General features: G+C 32.3%; 1 protein-coding gene across 1 annotated transcript; it reads right to left on the reverse strand.

Moving 5' to 3' along the window:
* Positions 1-13,249: 13,249 nt before the first annotated feature.
* LOC124370366 lies at positions 13,250-17,685 on the reverse strand. The gene is made up of 2 exons (XM_046828653.1): positions 17,615-17,685; positions 13,250-14,568 (listed from the first exon to the last, which is right to left on the reverse strand). The coding sequence occupies exon 2, from the start codon at positions 14,562-14,564 to the stop codon at positions 13,341-13,343; it is 1,224 nt and encodes a 407-aa protein (XP_046684609.1). The 5' UTR covers positions 14,565-14,568; positions 17,615-17,685; the 3' UTR covers positions 13,250-13,340.
* Positions 17,686-17,870: the final 185 nt, after the last annotated feature.

The following is a 17,870-nucleotide window of genomic DNA, read 5'->3' on the forward strand; positions in this document are numbered from 1 at the left end:
AAATTTCAATTCTATTAGTCAGTTCGTTTTCGAGATATCGTATAGACAGATAAGGACAGAAATTAAGTTTTTCCAGCCCTTCGCTAAAGTTCAGCCAGAAAATGGTTGCAAAATAATAGTAATTATTTGCACTACTTTTGATTACTAGAAGATGTTTCCTAATGTGAAGCAGATTATTAATATAAAAAGTAAACTGGAAATAGAGTAACAGCGTATATATCAGAGTTGTTTGGTTCAACCATCAATAATCCGCAATGTTAACGAATCAGGGCTGTATCTGCAGTAAGGATTGGTTATTGTTTTAGTTAAAACATATGGTGGATTAGTAAATGGCTTTCTTTCCCATACTAAATAATAATTTAATTGTGGCTAAGCGAAAGCAAATCTGCTAAGTTAAGTACCGCAAGAAAATCGAGTACTGATTCAGTTCCGTTACTATCTTTAAAAGCTAACATTTTTACTTCTTACCCCCAAATTTAATTTACAGAACTTGTCTTGTACTACAGTTATGTTAGATCTGAGAAAACCATTGTTCTTAAGTTGGATACGACTGGGCAAATGAGAGAACGCCGCGGATTTCCATCAAAAGAGGAGGAAGGGGAAAATTAAAACCGCCAGCTTATAATTTTCGCCCTTGTATTGGTTATTATCGTGAATAAAGTTGATTACAATGCACCGTGCTTCTAACTTTTTTCCGCGAGGGATTTTGATCTAAGCAACAAATTTACTGTACGTTATATTGAAATAGCCTTCCAGATCTGATATTAAATTAATTTTGTTGTATTTTTTATAGGAAAAATTAAATTTATATAAATTACAGAGCAATCTGCATAACTGATTCATGATGACCAATTAAGTACAATAGAATCAAATAAGTTACATTTCGTTCAAACCAGCAAGAAAAGTGAATTAAATTTGAACTTTGTGAATAACTTTGATTGAATTTTTGATATTTTGTAATTTATTAATATTTAATATGAACTGTTTTATGGTGAATTATTAATTGGAAATTAATTTAACTTTAATAATTGTTTGAGAGAGTTGTAACTTAACTGAATGGAATGAGTGTTTCGGGAGACCTACATGTCTTGGAGTTTGAACTGGTTCCAACAGAGCAACAATATTCTCTGTTATGTAAGCACTGAGATTAGCAGGCTGAATGAACTTTGATTTACAAACATTTCCACTTATCAGACCTATTGGTTTCACTTATATAATTAAACACAACTTATTCAAACTAGTTTAAGTGAAAAAAACCTTTGTTGGTAACTTATTATGTTTTAACAATTTTAGGTATGCGTAATTTTTATTCAACCTATACACATAATAATAAAAACATCATCAAATGCAGGTAAAATTTATAGCCTTTAAAATGCATTTAAAACTTCAATTACACTAATTGACTATATTAAGTTAAGAATGATAAACAGATGTTTAAAACACATTTGATTATTTATTCATTATTATTATTTATTGGTTAGTTTTTGATTATTAAAGGAGTCAGCAGAATGTAAAAAAGCCAATTTAATATGTAATGTGCAATACTAAATTTAAATATAATTAGATATTTAAATTTCTTTTCTTATCTAGTGAGCTATATATGAGTAATATTATGGGTAAAGATTTGCTCAAGAAAGAGAAGCTACGATCGATATAATAAAGTATGACAGTATACCATTATAATATCATCGTTTTGCAACTAAAACTATGCACAATCTTTTCCTCTTAATTCGTGGAATCTAGATTCCGTATTCATGTCTTTGAAAATGTTAGATTTCAGATGCAGTATTAAGTGGAAGGTGAAATAGAGCTAAACTCGACATTCTCGTTCTACAAAGTGATTTCTTCGCACCCACTTGTAAACAAGTAGACGCTTAACTACCAATCAAGTACCACTCCTACAAACTTCCTTTCTTAAGAATACCCGCTAGAACTATAGTTATGAGATAATCCAACCACAACGCCTAATTAGAAACAAAACAGAAATGACTCAATAAAGACCACTGTTGTTAGCTAAGCGTTAGCATAAAGACACCTGAGGGACTGGGAAATGTTATTTCTGTATGTCCGCTCTATGTCTCAAGAATGATCTGACCTATAGAAGTGAAACTGCATGAAGCTTCATCTCTTTGCAGAGGCAACATGAAGCTCAAAGATGGTGCATGACACTAGAGGATTTTACCGAGTGTTAGTGAACGTTTTTACATGAGCCTGAGATAGCCTGCTTCAGATAGCCTAGCAAAAAAAATTTTAAACTGTTGAATGTTTAGCAACAATTAACTGAAATAAAACACTTGCTAAAATTGTGAACTTGGAACATCTTAAAGTGTTACAAGTTAATAGTGTTAAGTGCTTTGCTCTATTTTCAAGAAAAAAACCAGGCCTAAATACCTGAAACTTTGCACGAAGCTTCATTTCTCTGTAATTAACAACATCAAGCTCAAGATTGTGCATGACATTGCTATGATGTTGCTGAGTGTTATTGAATTTTTTATACTGGTCTTATGAGTAATCATGATAAAAACGAAAAACCCGCAGATTATATAACTGAGGAACATGTGCACCTAATAAAATTACCCATACACTTGACGTTTGACATGCTACTTCAGCGAATATTCCACATTTCTTGAAACAAAATTCAATTACTTACAGTGAACGATGACTAATTATATTAGTAACGAAACGAATATCGGTTACGTCAGTGTATATTCGGGTTAAAACTAAGCAAGGCGTCTCTTTTATTCATTTTAGGTAGAAACTAAAACTTAAAAAGACAATTATATCTTGAAACGTCGGTTAGGTCATGCTTTGTTAAAATGACTCTAATTAATTGCTTTAAGACTAGATTAACCCATTTATATTTAAAAAATGGAATTTCTTTGGTAAAATGTTACTATCAATAGTTTGGTATAATCACATTGGCGTTCCAAGTAGTTTTGTTTCAAATTAATTTGTTTATTCACTAACTATTTGAACACTTTAATTGGAGTATCACTGCTTGATATTGACTTAGTGTTCCTTATGCTTTAACAACACTAAGCTGTTGTTATTGTAAAACCAAGTTAAGATCTGATTAGTTGTGTTATATAAATTTTTAAAAGCAATCAAATCTTTTATGTAAAATACACACAACTAACATAGACTATGTAGAGTATGACAATGCAGAGTATGCAGACTGTGGATTATTATAAAAATTCATCTTTGATACTTTGATGATCCTGTATTGGATATTTTTCGATTCATTACTTTTAATATAATTAATTACATAATGAAAATAATCGATTATTTTGGCTTATCATATTTTTATTATTTTAAATAATCAAACTAGAGTTGAAGTTCCGATTCCAAATCCTTATCGATCCCCTCATTATTTATTTAAATATGCTCATCTTTCCATCACTGAAGCAGCAGAGAAGAAATCGTACAATAAGACCATCGTTTGAGGAAGTCATCTAGGTCTCTGAATTATATATGACTAGAGTTTGGCAAAGTTTAATATTTGAATAAAGCAAAACTAGTCTTACTGTAAAATTAATTGACTCGTTAACCAATTATTATATACCTACTAGCAATTAGCAGAGGCTCATCGGCATATCCATATGAAATGACATACCAAATGCTTTTGTGCTATAAATATGGCCACTGAGAAGATCTTCCAATAAACTCATCCATTTTGGTATAATTGGACATTATTCATCGCAAATTGTGTCATTTATATTAATAATAAGTGGGATGACCTACTTGGATACATTAAACTTTCCATTAAAAACGTACTCGAAATCTATAGTATTATATTATATTCTACTAACTTAAGTATAGAAATTTCATTAATATTGTGTACTTTTAACTACGCAAAGTGTTCTTATCAATCTCGTTAGTGGCCACGAATTCACGCTATAAATAAAGTTGTGTGTGAAATAACTACTTAAAATGTAACTCAAAAGTTAACAGTATTAAAATTAGTTTGATTTTATGAACAAACTTTAAACCCAAAGGAAACTGCACTGTTTTAACCTAACAGTAAACCTATCTTGCGGCAACATAAAAGCATATAACACTATATTCTACCACCTGGTGGCAGTTGCTGTAACTAACTATTCGAGTCTAAATACAGTACAATATTAAGGGATGTCAAACTATACAATGCTTTATTTATACATGTCTTGTCATATGTGAACCAAATAATATTTTATAATAAATTTAGCTACTCTTGATTGAGCTCAAAAATGTTCTATCAGCCAGAAGTACACTAAATTAGGTTCTATATCGCATATTATAAAATTATTGGCTGAGCGCTAGCGAAGTCTATCACTCGTGGGACGGGGAAATATAATTTTTCTTCTGCCTTTCCTCTTGGTATCTTGAAAACTAACTGACCTATAGGCTTTACATTCTGCATGAAGCATTAATTATATACTAGTAACAGTGAATACGATGATGGTGCATTTCACTATATAGGATTTAGCAGAGCGTTACCAAATAATTTTACATTGGTCTTAGATGGTAGATAACCATGATAGTAACGAGAACCTAGTAAAATAAATAAATTTATAAACAAACTAAGTACAATCATATAAGACTTTAACATGTGACGTTTTTTATTCACAGAGTAAAGAGAAAAATATAATAGAGTCAAAGGCAACGTTCAAAGTAGATGACAAGATTCGATTTTAGAGCATTCTTGTATTGTAGCATCCTCACTACACACTGATTATTTTCACACTGATATGAAACCTATCTTAATGAAAAAAATGTGAACGTGTCGTGTAAAAAGATATTTTGAGAAAGACTATTTGCAGACTTTAATTTTTGCATGAAACTTATTTCTACCTGATAAGAATGAGCTCAATGATTGTCTATATCCAACTATGGAATCGGGCTGAACGTCATTGAAGGCTGACACAATTTTACCTTTTTCTCTTTGGTTAAAATTTATTTTGTCTATGAATTTCTGGCATACTACTACCGTGTTTTGTAATAATTATAATATTTTTAATAATACTTTAATAATATAATATAATTTATTATATTAATTATGCTCATGCCGCCCAAAGGTCAATCGTGAGGAACAGACCAGTACTGTTGCTTGTATTTCCTTTAATTTAAGAAGAAACGTGCAAAATACCGTACTAACTACGCATTGCTTCCTAGATTCTCCTATTTCAAATCCTCGACTAATAAAAAATAGCTCATTTCATTTTCTAGATGTCCTACGGACGGTTATGCAATCATACAAAGAATAAATGTTTACATTCCTACAGTAGACAAAAGAAAAACAGTGCTAGCCTTCTGAGTGATGCCATTCAATGAAGGTCAGCCAAATCCCACGGATGGATGTGCACACCAAAGAACGCATACTTCTCTATTTTGAACTTATAAATCTCTATTGGTCAGTTCATTCTTGAGATGTCGTGCAGGTGGACCGAAATAACATTTTCGTAGCTCTTCGAGTGAGTAGCTTCGATAACGCTCAGCCAGTTAGACTACATATAATTTCATCTACCGCTTCTCGTATACATTGAGCCCAGTAATTTTTCCACCATTTTTACGAGGAATTTAGCAAACATCTGTATATATATATATATATAAGACAAATATAAGTCATAACTTAGCGCCTTCAAATAGTGTTTTGCTATTTAATTTACTTAACCGTCTCGTAATTGCAGTTTATAATGTGCAGCCGCTTTGAAAACATATTATTTATCTTATGCAGCGCCGTCTGAAAAAATACAAATAAAATTTCATATTGACCCCTCAAATACATACATTATTTAGTTGCTGAGTCTACAGTGTCATATATAAATATCCTACACATATATATATATATATATATATATATATATATATATATATTTATATACATATATATATCTATATATTTATATTTATATACATATATATATATTTATATACATATATATATATATTTATATACATATATATATATTTATATTTATATACACATATATATATATATATATATATATGTACTTTTTGTGATTCAATGTTTATTGAAATTATATATATACTTATATTTGTCTTTAAAACAAATGTGTGGTTGAACTTAAAGCTTGAATGTTAGATCACTTTACAACAAAGTACACGTACATGTACAATGGCTATAAATATACATGTTTGACAGATTTTCTTGATGGTGGCATCAAGGCAAACTCTACATCAGCGTTGGAAATATAATTCAATTAAACCAGAAGTGCTCATACACGGGCATAGCTTACGATAAGCGAGCTAATCCGTGGTATTGTAGTGACTGTGCTAGTAATGATCCAGCAACTTATGCCTTAAGGCATCAATTTTATTTTATAACACTATTAATTAGATGCCAGTTTTACTCATAAATTTGAAAATGGCCTCGTATGGTAGATTTCGGAAAACAAGGCCTACCCGATTCCAGTGAGGGAGCTAAGGAGTGTCCCACAAAACCCATTTTCGACTATGATAATATCCACTTTATTGTTATTTCTTTACTGTATGAATGTTCATGATGCGTTCAACGCTTATATAATACAACATTTAGTTTCACTTATTTGTAATAAGTATGCGATGCATTCTCTTGCATTATTGTTATTTAGTTGAAAATATTTGTAGTGATCTTGTTAAGTTGGATATCTGTGGATAAGCTTTTATTTTTCTAAACACTTAGATAAGCAAGTAACCTATATTTTGGATGGATAGTAGAGTTTCCCTGTAAGATTATACTTTCTATTGAAATGCATCACAACTTCAAATGACACGAAAAAATGTAATTGTTAGTTTTAAGAATAAAAATTGACTGTGTTAAAATTAAAATTCAACCGCATCGAACAGGAACCGTCGAGGACAACTGGACAATTAGCGAGACTGGCTAAAATGCAAACGCCGCTTTCCACATTACTCCCCTCGAAGTGGCCTGTTCTGCTAGAAACACGTAATTTTCTCAAAACCGTAACCAACCCTTAGGCATGACATCACGTAATTCTTAACAGTAGTCACGTATTGCACTGCCATGTAAATTACGAGGGAAGTTTACAGTTTTTTCATCGGATAAATCTGCTGGAGTCACGTTGCTTTTTAAAAAAGATTATTATCTTACAGTAATTTTTGAAATTATTATACTCTTTTATTATGTTTAAACTATTAAATCCTTTATACCGTTTATAATAAATTATAATATAAAATATTACGTATGGTATAAAATTTAAGTTGGAATTTACAACAGACAAATTATATAGTCCAAGAAAGTCCTATAGTTTAAATATCGGACTTTCTCAATGGTAAAAACATCCTTTACTCAGGATGGGTTCATAGGCCGATATATCAACCTGCTATACCGATAATAAAAATTTAGACCGGTTATAATAAATTATAATGTAAAATATTACGTTCGTAACCGAACATCTTTAAATTGTCTATGCGTGGCCGTTACATAACCACTTCCGGTACAAGTGTGGAGATTTTCGTTTAAAGAAATTGTCTTATTTAAACACGAAGAATTTGTTTTATGTACATCAATAGTAGTTATTAATCCAAGAACATCTTGTGTATATTATACTATCGTATTTTATAGTAACTTGTAAATTTAATGCATTCTTCTCTTGAAATATTTTAATATTATTTTATTAAATTAATGCCTCGGCTTGAAGCTGATTAGTTTGTGGTTGTTTTAGGCGGATCGCGGTCAAGGATTTCGCGGTCGTTAAGATTCGTGGTGGAAATACCTCACAGTCATCAGCATCTGTGGAACCAAAATTCACAGTCCAGTTAAAGGGAAGTTGATTAGATTATGTTTCTAAAGGCTATGTAAGGTTAAAGTTAATCGGAGTTGTTTGTAAAGTGAGATGTCGGTATCTTACTTCAGAGTGTAATAATGAATCAGGATTATCAACCTTGAAAGTCTAAGATTTATATATTAGTACACCCCTTGTAGTACAGAATGCCTTACGTGGTACGTAGTATCTTACATCAGAGTGTAATAATGCATCAGTATTATCAACCTTGAAAGACTAAGATTTATATATTAGTACACCCCTTGTAGTACCGTATGACTTACGTGGTACGTAGTATCTTACACCAGAGTGTAATAATGAATCAGTATTATCAACCTTGAAAGTCTAAGATTTATATATTAGTACACCCCTTGTAGTACAGAATGCCTTACGTGGTGCGTAGTATCTTACATCAGAGTGTAATAATGCATCAGTATTATCAACCTTGAAAGACTAAGATTTATATATTAGTACACCCCTTGTAGTACCGTATGACTAACGTGGTACGTAGTATCTTACATCAGAGTGTAATAATAAATAAGGATTATGAACCTTGAAAGGCTAAGATTTATATATTATGCCACCCCTTGCAGTACCGTATGACTTACGTGGTACGTAGTATCTTACACCAGAGTGTAATAATGAATCACTATTATCAACCTTAAAAGGCTAAGATTTATATATTAGTACACCCCTTGCAGTACCGTAAGACTTACGTGGTACGTAGTATCTTACACCAGAGTGTAATAATGAATCAGTAATATCAACATTGAAAGGCTAAGATTTATATATTAGTACACCCCTTGTAATACAGAATGCCTTACGTGGTACCTAGTATCTTACATCAGAGTGTAATAATGCATCAGTATTATCAACCTTGAAAGACTAAGATTTATATATTAGTACACCCCTTGTAGTACTTCGTGGTATAAATGAGCGTGTCACTCGACCCTGAGTCATACTTCAAACAGAGTGTTATGGCTCACTCGAAAACATAACGTGATTATTTGCATTGTGTATCTCCATTTGATAGCTAAAATCTTGAGAGATAGACAGCTTGGTTATATTAAGAATTAGTGATGACAATAGACGTAGTTATGTTATTATCTAACTCTCAATTTGTAAAGATCATTCACTAACACTGGAAACGAGATAGTAGTACAACAGCCAAATTAATTTAACTATCGCACTCTCTCATCCAGGAAAGGTTAGTTGGCCGATATGTCGATCTGTTACTTTATATACCTTAAACTCTCATAAAAACCTACAAAATTCACAAATTTAATCGTACAACTATTCAGTGGTCTAAGTGGTTGTGTTGAAAATGTTAAAGAGAAATAATAATTGGATTACAAAAGTTTGCACGCAGTATTCAAAAAACTTAAAAGAAATGAGTCCCAAGAAATAAAAGATAGAGGTTTAAGTTCCTTTTATAGCTTTGTGTCCGCCTTTGCCTTAAGTAACCGGCTGCGAGGGTTTAATATACTTGAGTGCAACTTGCGAACTTTACTCTGACTTTTGGACGCTTCCATCGAGAGATGAACTTTATTACTCGTATTTCATTAAAGAAACATTTTTGCTGTATTAAAATTTCTATTCTAATTCTTATTATTTTATTTCCCAAATGATTCAACTTATTTCACTTTTTCACTGTCCCATACATTCAAACGGAATTACTTCGAACTTTTGTTCAAAATGTTTAGTAATTTAATCAACTCCAATTAATTACAGACCAAACACATTTTTATTCATTTATAAACTATGTCATTCAAAATTTGCGCTTTTATTTAGCAGAGGGACAGGAAAATCATTTTAACATTGTTTTCATGCGAAACCATGATATGGCAACGAAAAATTGTAGGAGTATAACAGTGAGACAGTTTAACGTTTCATGTGGCAAGATGTATCGAAAGAAAGAATCAACTGCAGTCTTTGAATTTTGATTGATACTTTATTTATGCATAAAGAAGATTAAGTGTTATGATAGTGAATTTGTTTATTAAACAATTTCTAAGTATATTGGTACTTTTTTCCGCTATGATGAAAAATGTTAAAAAGTGTCTTTATGTTTCTCTATGTCCGTCCGCAGGGCATCTGGAGAATAAGTGAGCTACCTTTTGTGTGCATACTCTTATCTTTTTTATAGTGAAACTTGGCTGATATTAAAGTAGGCAGTGTACTGGGTTTCCAAGGATAATAGTGTTTTAAAATTACAAAATATAGCATAGAGCATTTAGGAGCCAGGTGATTCAGTGGGCAGTAGAATGCACTGATGATTGGTCTTATGAATTGTGATGGTAATATATATTTAAGCTTGCAACCGATAAGTTGAAAAAGTCTGTATATTATTTGGAGGATTTTCAAAATGTCAGCGAAGACTATCAATCCGTGAGGTGGCAAAACGTTTTTCCTCTCTGTCTGTCCACAATGTACATCGAAAACCAATCAATATAATTGAAATTTAACTCGAACATTCATTTCTATTTAGTTTGACGATGTGAATGAAATGTAGCTATTGTATTTGGCTGAGTGCTAGAGCAGCCTAACAATCTGCAGGATATTTATTTAGAGAATGACCTGACCTATACGTTTTTAATTAAGTATGAAATCTCACGCATACACAGGGACGATCCATGATGGTACATATCCTTACAGTGGATTTGGTTGAGAGCTAGTTCGGTGAAATATTCCGGGAATGAACTTATATTTAGACCTTATGTCGTATATTTTGCTATTTCTGAGAAGTTTAGTAAAATTTATCTTCTGCATGTGTATCCGCAATATATCTATAGCAAATTCATTTTTAAACTTTAAATCTATATATATACAGGGTGTATATTATGTCTGGAAACACCCAAATATATCCTTTAATAATTTAAATATAAATTTGAAACCCTCTTACAATCGTGATAGAGATTGGGCATCTACTTTTTGGAACAATGTTTTGTTATGTCACACCAACGGGGGACGTCCTGCCGAGGGTATCGTGAATATTCTTAATGGTTGCCTATACCTTGTGATACATAATTTTAAAGGTAATAGCTTACTGAATTGAATGCCACAAACCGCATCTCAAGGGAATTATTCTATCAGAAAATAAAGCATTTTTAGTATTGAAAATTTACTGATGTTCAACAATGTAATTTTAACATGGTTCTTGCCACAAAATGTGTTTTGTGGCAGCTTGTTTTAATTTCAATATTACATTTGTAGAGAGCTTAACAGATTTTGTCTATTTTTCATGCGTTTTGTATGTAATTAAGGATTATTTTTTTAAAGTTTTGCGTTTGTCTATTATAGACTTATTTTACATCTTTCTCTTCGAAATTAAATTTTCTAACAAGTACCGTGAAAAAATATTTTGTGTTTATTGTACATTTAACATAGTAAATCTGCTTCAAACCTAAATGTAACTTGTTTTTCGGGACCAAGTTTCGCGTATTTCGTCACATATCTTAAAAATTACTGTAGCTAAAGGTCTGGAAACGGTTTTATTCAATTTTTTCAGTTCATTTTACATAAAGTACGCTAAACTGTACATCTTAATTAACAGCCAACAAATACCCGTAGGGCTTCGTTGCAGCAGGAGAACTGAAATTCAGACGAAATCTTTCACCCTGTATAACTTGGTAACTAAGCATTTTCGGACCTATGTTAATTAGACCTTTTTTTCTTATTTTGATGTGAGGAATCACGCCCTGACTTATGGGCACCTTTTTTCAGAACACCCTGTATAATATATATATATATATATATATATATATATATATAAATGAATGTTTGTGTGTTTGTCTTTTATGGAATCGTGAACTATGTGTCCGATCATTACGAAAATTTGGATGTATATTATGTATTTTTTTCACGGAGAAGGTTTATATGTTATGCCCATTGATGCAACTCGCCACCAGGCTGCGCTTTCAAAGAAAAGTTTTCGAAGCACCTGCACATTATAAACTGCAATTACGAGATAGATACGTATATTAAACAGTCAAACACTATTTGAAGGCGCTAAGTTACGATGTATATTTATCTTTCAAATACATTTTTCGTTGAACTTAAAGCTTGAGTGGGAGACCACTTTATAATAAAGTATATGTATGTATACAATACACTTTTGACAGATTTTCTTGATCGTGACATCAAGTCAAACTATAGGCTACATCGGCGTTGGAGATATAATTCACTTGAACCAGAAGTGCTCATACACGGGCAAAACTTATGAAAAACGAGCGAAGCCGCGGGAAACCGCTAGTTTTGCATAAAACATTTCTACATAGACAGCATTTGATCTCGATGATAATGCATGTCACCAATGGAATTTGGCTCACCGTAATTGAATAAAGCCTATCTCTCAGTAGTCTGCAAATTTCTCTTTTATCTGTTTGGATGCAAATTTATTTTCTGTCTGATCATGTATCCGTTTGTATCGAGAATGGATTGAGCTATAGATCTGCATGAGCATGCAATTTCAGTAAAGCCTCTTACACAATACATGATCTGGCGTAATTAAAGTTTTTCCAAGATTACACATACGGTTTAGAATCTTCTAAAAACCTTCTTCAGTAAACGTATTGCTTTTTTCAATTCCATTTGTAAATTCATCATATCTCCTGTCTAGCCAAGCTAGTGTACCCTAATCCGTCTATTTTCGTGCACCATAAAGGAAAAATGGTGTAAATCGTTACAGACACTTTTTTCATATTGCTATATGCATTACAAATTATTAAAAATTACATATTCAATGCACACCTACACTCTTAATATTATGTTTCGTCTAATCCAGCGTAGAGAGTTTTTATTTATTAAACCCCATTTAATTGATTTAAATTTAATCTAAATTGGTTTATGAACGTAATCAGACATTTTTGTTGATATATATTATTTTTTCTTAATGAGAAGATAGGCTATATATTTATTTATATATACATATTATATATATATATATATATATATATATTATTTTTTCTTAATGAGAAGATATATATTTATTTATATATACATATTATATATATATATATATATATATATATACATATTTCAACTAAACTTTGAATACATAAAATGAATAATGAATAAATATAATAAATATATATATATACATATCTTTTTCAAAACAAATTTTATATTTTATCATTTATTTGATAACTATACTACATTTGAGACTAATTGGAAAATAAATATTCATCTTAAACATACGTGCTGCCCGATAAATGTTGAACATTTTTTTCTGCTTTCAAGTGAAAAACAAAAATCTCCGATACATTTTTAACTATGATTCTTGTAGTTTACATGCCAGTTACACATGTCCTATATAATCCATAAATTTTTGTAGCTATAGCTCTGATGGTTTTCATTGATTAGTAAAACTATAACTGAAATCAATAGCTTCAAAATCAGTTTAAGAAAATTAACTTTTGAGTAATACTTTAGTTGGGACCACAAAATTTAATATTCAAATACAAGAAAAGCACTGGTATGATGAATTTGTTTTTGGCATCTATTTTAATTACAAAAGAAGCTCATATATGCGTAAAAACAAATTCAGGATTGCTTGAAATTTCTATCCCGCCCTTTTCATTAAGAGAATACCCAAGACTGGTATTGCCGGAGAACTGTTGGTAAAGCAGATTTGAATCGTTTCCCTTGATACCTTTTCTCTATTCTTTCATCTGGTTTTTCAGGATCAAAATCTTCCTGTTTGAAATCTTCCGTCTTGATGACGTCTTTAGGCTCGCAAAGCACTGTGGGTAGCAGCTGACAAATCAGGACGAGGACCCAGTCCGCCAGTGCTCTCAGATCCTGCCGCAACTCTTCGGCAGTTAGCCGCTCCTGACACCCGAGCTCTTCCAAGGTGGAGTTCAAAGTCTGCAGGTAGATGTCGAGCAGTTCCTCCTGCTTGGTTTCTCGAACACCCTCGTCCGCACTAGTCCAGATGAAGTAGATGAGGTCAACTGCTGGAGATGAGTACCTTGGGTACTGAAAGTCCACTAACTTAACAGCAACTGGTGTTCCAGAGCTGTTATATTTGAACAGCATGTTGTTCACCCACAAATCCCCGTGGTTGAGAACATTCACTGACTGTTTTCTAGGTTTAAATACCTTCACAAGGTACTCCCAGATCCCGTCAACTTTGCTGAGCATCAAATCTCCATAGCTTTCATATCCTTTCATTTCTTTCAGAACATCACTTACCAACCTCAAAGAAGTTTCAACCCATCCTTTCACCTCCTTTTTAAAAGGACCTTCATCGTAGTACAACCTCTCTGAACCGGCTTCTTCAACAAGCTGTGAGTTTTCGTGTTGTAAGGATACGGCAGATGCGTGATATTTCCCTATGGACGTCATAACTAATTTGCAATGAGAAAAATCCAATTGTTTGGATCTATCGGCCATTACGTAGCCATCTTCGTTCAAATCTTTCAGCACCAACCTGTTTCTGTCAGGGCAGTAGAAATCCTTAGGGCCAAATTCAAACTTTACTCTTTTGTTCAACTGAGATAGTACATCGGCATAAAACCTTTGTTCTCTGTTGAACAGATCAATTTTCTCCATGTATTCACTGAGAAACCCGTGAGAAACGGGTGTTTTAATTATTAGTGAGATAACGTGTTTGTCAACTGACTCCCCGAGTGTGTATTGTACCTTTACTCTGAAAACGTAAGTTCCATAATTCTGGTCTAGAGGTAGAGCTGACTTTGCAGTAAAGCTGGTCACCGTTACCCTTGGTTCCTGGTCTACCCCGCCTTGGAGAACAGTTGCCAAATATGATTCATTCAGCCAAGATGGGACTTCGGGCTCCATTTTCCTGAAACAGTACAAAGTCCATTACGGCTTAACATGAAATTATTAAGTACATGTGTGCTTATTATAACATATATCCTATTTCTACGAAAGGGTAAAGTAATAAACTTGATAGGACTACAGTTTAAGGCACAATACCACGAATATAGCGTGTGTGATATATAATTAAATGGTTAATGATAATCCTTAAAGGAATGTAGAGATTTTTAATACTGACAAGCAGCTACCAAAATAGAACTTAATTTGGAAATTCTTAGGCGTAAAAACCCATTTTCTTATTAACAAATTTATTCCTTGTTTGGTCGTATCGTGTAATTATGTTTTACAGAAAAAGACGATCTCTCCTACACTTATAAGTATTTTTTTTTTTTTTTTTTTTTTTTTTAATTTAAAAATCGTTAAATTTTCATAGTTTATAGTTTTATTCATAAAATCGACGGTCTTCCAAAATTGTATTGTCAAATATCACAAAAAATGTTAGCAGACAAATAAGTTCCATCTTATTTTTTTAATATAGGATGGTAGGTCCGTAAAATATTTATTCTATAATTTTAACAGGATTTATGTCAGTTCTAACCTTAAAACTCTACTTTTCATCTATTATAACTCTGATCTTAAGAACAAAAAGATAAACTTTTGCCATGTGGTTCTTAGCAAGCTATATGTGGTAATAACACGGTGTCTGTAAACTACAAGACATTAGGTTTATTATTTCTAGTAGCTCCTTCGATTTGCATCAAGTTTGCTAGTTACCAGTTGTCCATACGTTTTCTTTTTCAGAATCTAAACATTTAAACATCTTTTATGAAAGCACTTAGATCTTGTATAACCATTGGAAACAGAGTTCTAATTTTTATGTATTTTCCTTTTTTTTTCCCTTTTCAGCCTTATTCTACTCATCGTTAGAGGTAACTATCCTGTGCAAGATCTTATCAAACATAATAGGGGGGGGGGAGTCGATACAGTACAAGGTGGCTGGTACTGGTAAAAAGTGATGCAGTCGTAAAGAGGATTGGAGTATGCGATATCTCTAGCTCCGATCCAAACTGTGACGTGTTAAACCGTGTGGTCATCGTACGTCCCAACATAGTTATATATTTAAGTACCGGTTCCAATAATGACTTAACATTTGTATTAATACAATCTCATTTCTTGGTCAATATTGGTACAGTTATGAAAAACATACAGGGTGTACATTAATTACTGGTACGCCTGGGTGTATTCCAAACGGATTGAGGTATCGATATAAAATTGTCACCATACCTATTAAAATACTGTTTTGGACTTTTTGGAGTGTAACAGATATAAACCCTTTTTAAAAGAGGTTAAGAGGGGGTAACTTTAAATTTTTAAATTGCAACCCATATTTTGTGAGATGTCATATGAAAGGGCTATTCATTAGAAACGCATTACATTTTAGAAAATGCCTGTACGCCGTTTCTAGCAAAATTTATGGCAAAATAACACAAAATATTATAATCTGTAGGGACAGTGCTAATTTCTTCCGCATACCAACACAATGTATGCTGGATATGTTTTAGGGGTCCCTTTAGGTAGTATCTACCTATTCCTTTACGTAGTATCTATTGTATCTGGTGTGCATGGTTTTGGTAAGAGGTGTCTTTTTTATAGGTGACATTAAAATGTAAGGGATATACTAGCCCATGGCTTTTGCTAGTATCGTCATAGAGATGTTTTGTTCACGTCATTGTGTTTTTTTTAAATTTACCTTTCAAATGACACGTCACAAGATAGGGGTTGTAATTTTAAAATGTAAAGTGACCTCTACTACGCCCTTTGAAAATCAGAGGGGCGTGGATATTTTTATCCTTTAAAGTCCAAAAACATATTTTAATAGGTATGGCGAAGATTTAACATCGATATCTCAATCCGTTTGGAATATATTGAGGCATATCAGGCCTTAATTTACACCTGTATACTCAAGTAAGTAAAGGTGCAAAGAGGTATAAGATGTTCGGGGTTATCTAGCAAACACTTTATCAAGACGATAACTACGTATCAGACAAGTTGGCTGAGCGTAAGCGAAGCCTATCACGCATGAAGTTAGTAAAATTTCATTTCTGTCTGACCGTATAATATCTCGACGATGAATTGCCCACATACTTAATGTTTTACATGAAGCTTCATTTTTATATAAGCAGCATTGAATATTGTGGTCTATGTCAGTCTATAGGATTTGGCTGAGTGTGAGAGAAAATTTTTACATTAGTGTTACGGGTCCTCATGACGACAATTAAAAAATCGCTTTCTGATATATGCTTTAGTTCCAAGTGCAGTCTAATTAAACGAGCGAAAGCCTCAGCGAAGCCTATTACGTGACACAATGTGAACCTATAGTTAGTCAACGTGTGAAGCATAATACTGAATATAAAATACGCAATTCAAATTAATAAAAATAAACCAATCTTCTTGCTCACTAGGACAAATCCGTCAACAGCTAGGTGTGGTTTAACTGGCATTTTACGAAGCTATTGCAGCTCTAATTGCAATTTAACATTTTTTCAAAAGCATTCCTTTTGGAATAAAAAAATAAGAACATTTCATATAAAATTGGATAGAATAATAAAGATTACATTTTAAACCTCTTTTTAATGCCAATCAGCAATTTTATGTATAGATATCATTACAATCATTAGTGTCTAGTAAGAATTAATTAGTGTTATTGGAAAAAACCTAGATATTTGTTTAGTTGCAAGGTTAGTTTGACGTTTTATCGTTTTGTTTTGTGAATCCAAAATAACTGTCATGGCCTAAGCTTCATTTTTCATGTTATTAATGAGTAAAGATAAAAGTTACATAAATTACGTTCTTTGTACTCGTATACTCATTCCTGTTCTTACACATTTGTGAGTCGAAAACATGAGAGAGTGGATTTGATACCGTGACATGAATTTGTTACCAGGCGACCAACTTAAATACACAAAACACAATAGGGCAGGCATGTTTTCAGATGATTATGCCTAAACTAATATTAAAGAATCTTCTAACCGTAAAAATCCATATTTATATTCTATAAGTTAAATACTCACCAATATGCAGACAATCAAAAGTAGGCTATTGCTTTGACTCCTAATTCACTGCTTATCTCTGAGCGACTGAGGTTGTATTCGACGTATATACCTGTGATAAGTCAAGTATGTGATAAACAATATGACAGTCACGATTCAGTTATTATTTAATTGATCAGATAGATTATTTTGATAGTTAATATCGATGCCAATAGTGCATAACCATATAAAGCCAATTGGGCTATTTTTTTGTAGTTCCATCCACGGTTGTACAGTA

Source organism: Homalodisca vitripennis, unplaced genomic scaffold, assembly GCF_021130785.1.
Source record: "Homalodisca vitripennis isolate AUS2020 unplaced genomic scaffold, UT_GWSS_2.1 ScUCBcl_143;HRSCAF=1370, whole genome shotgun sequence".
NCBI lineage: Eukaryota > Metazoa > Arthropoda > Insecta > Hemiptera > Cicadellidae > Homalodisca > Homalodisca vitripennis.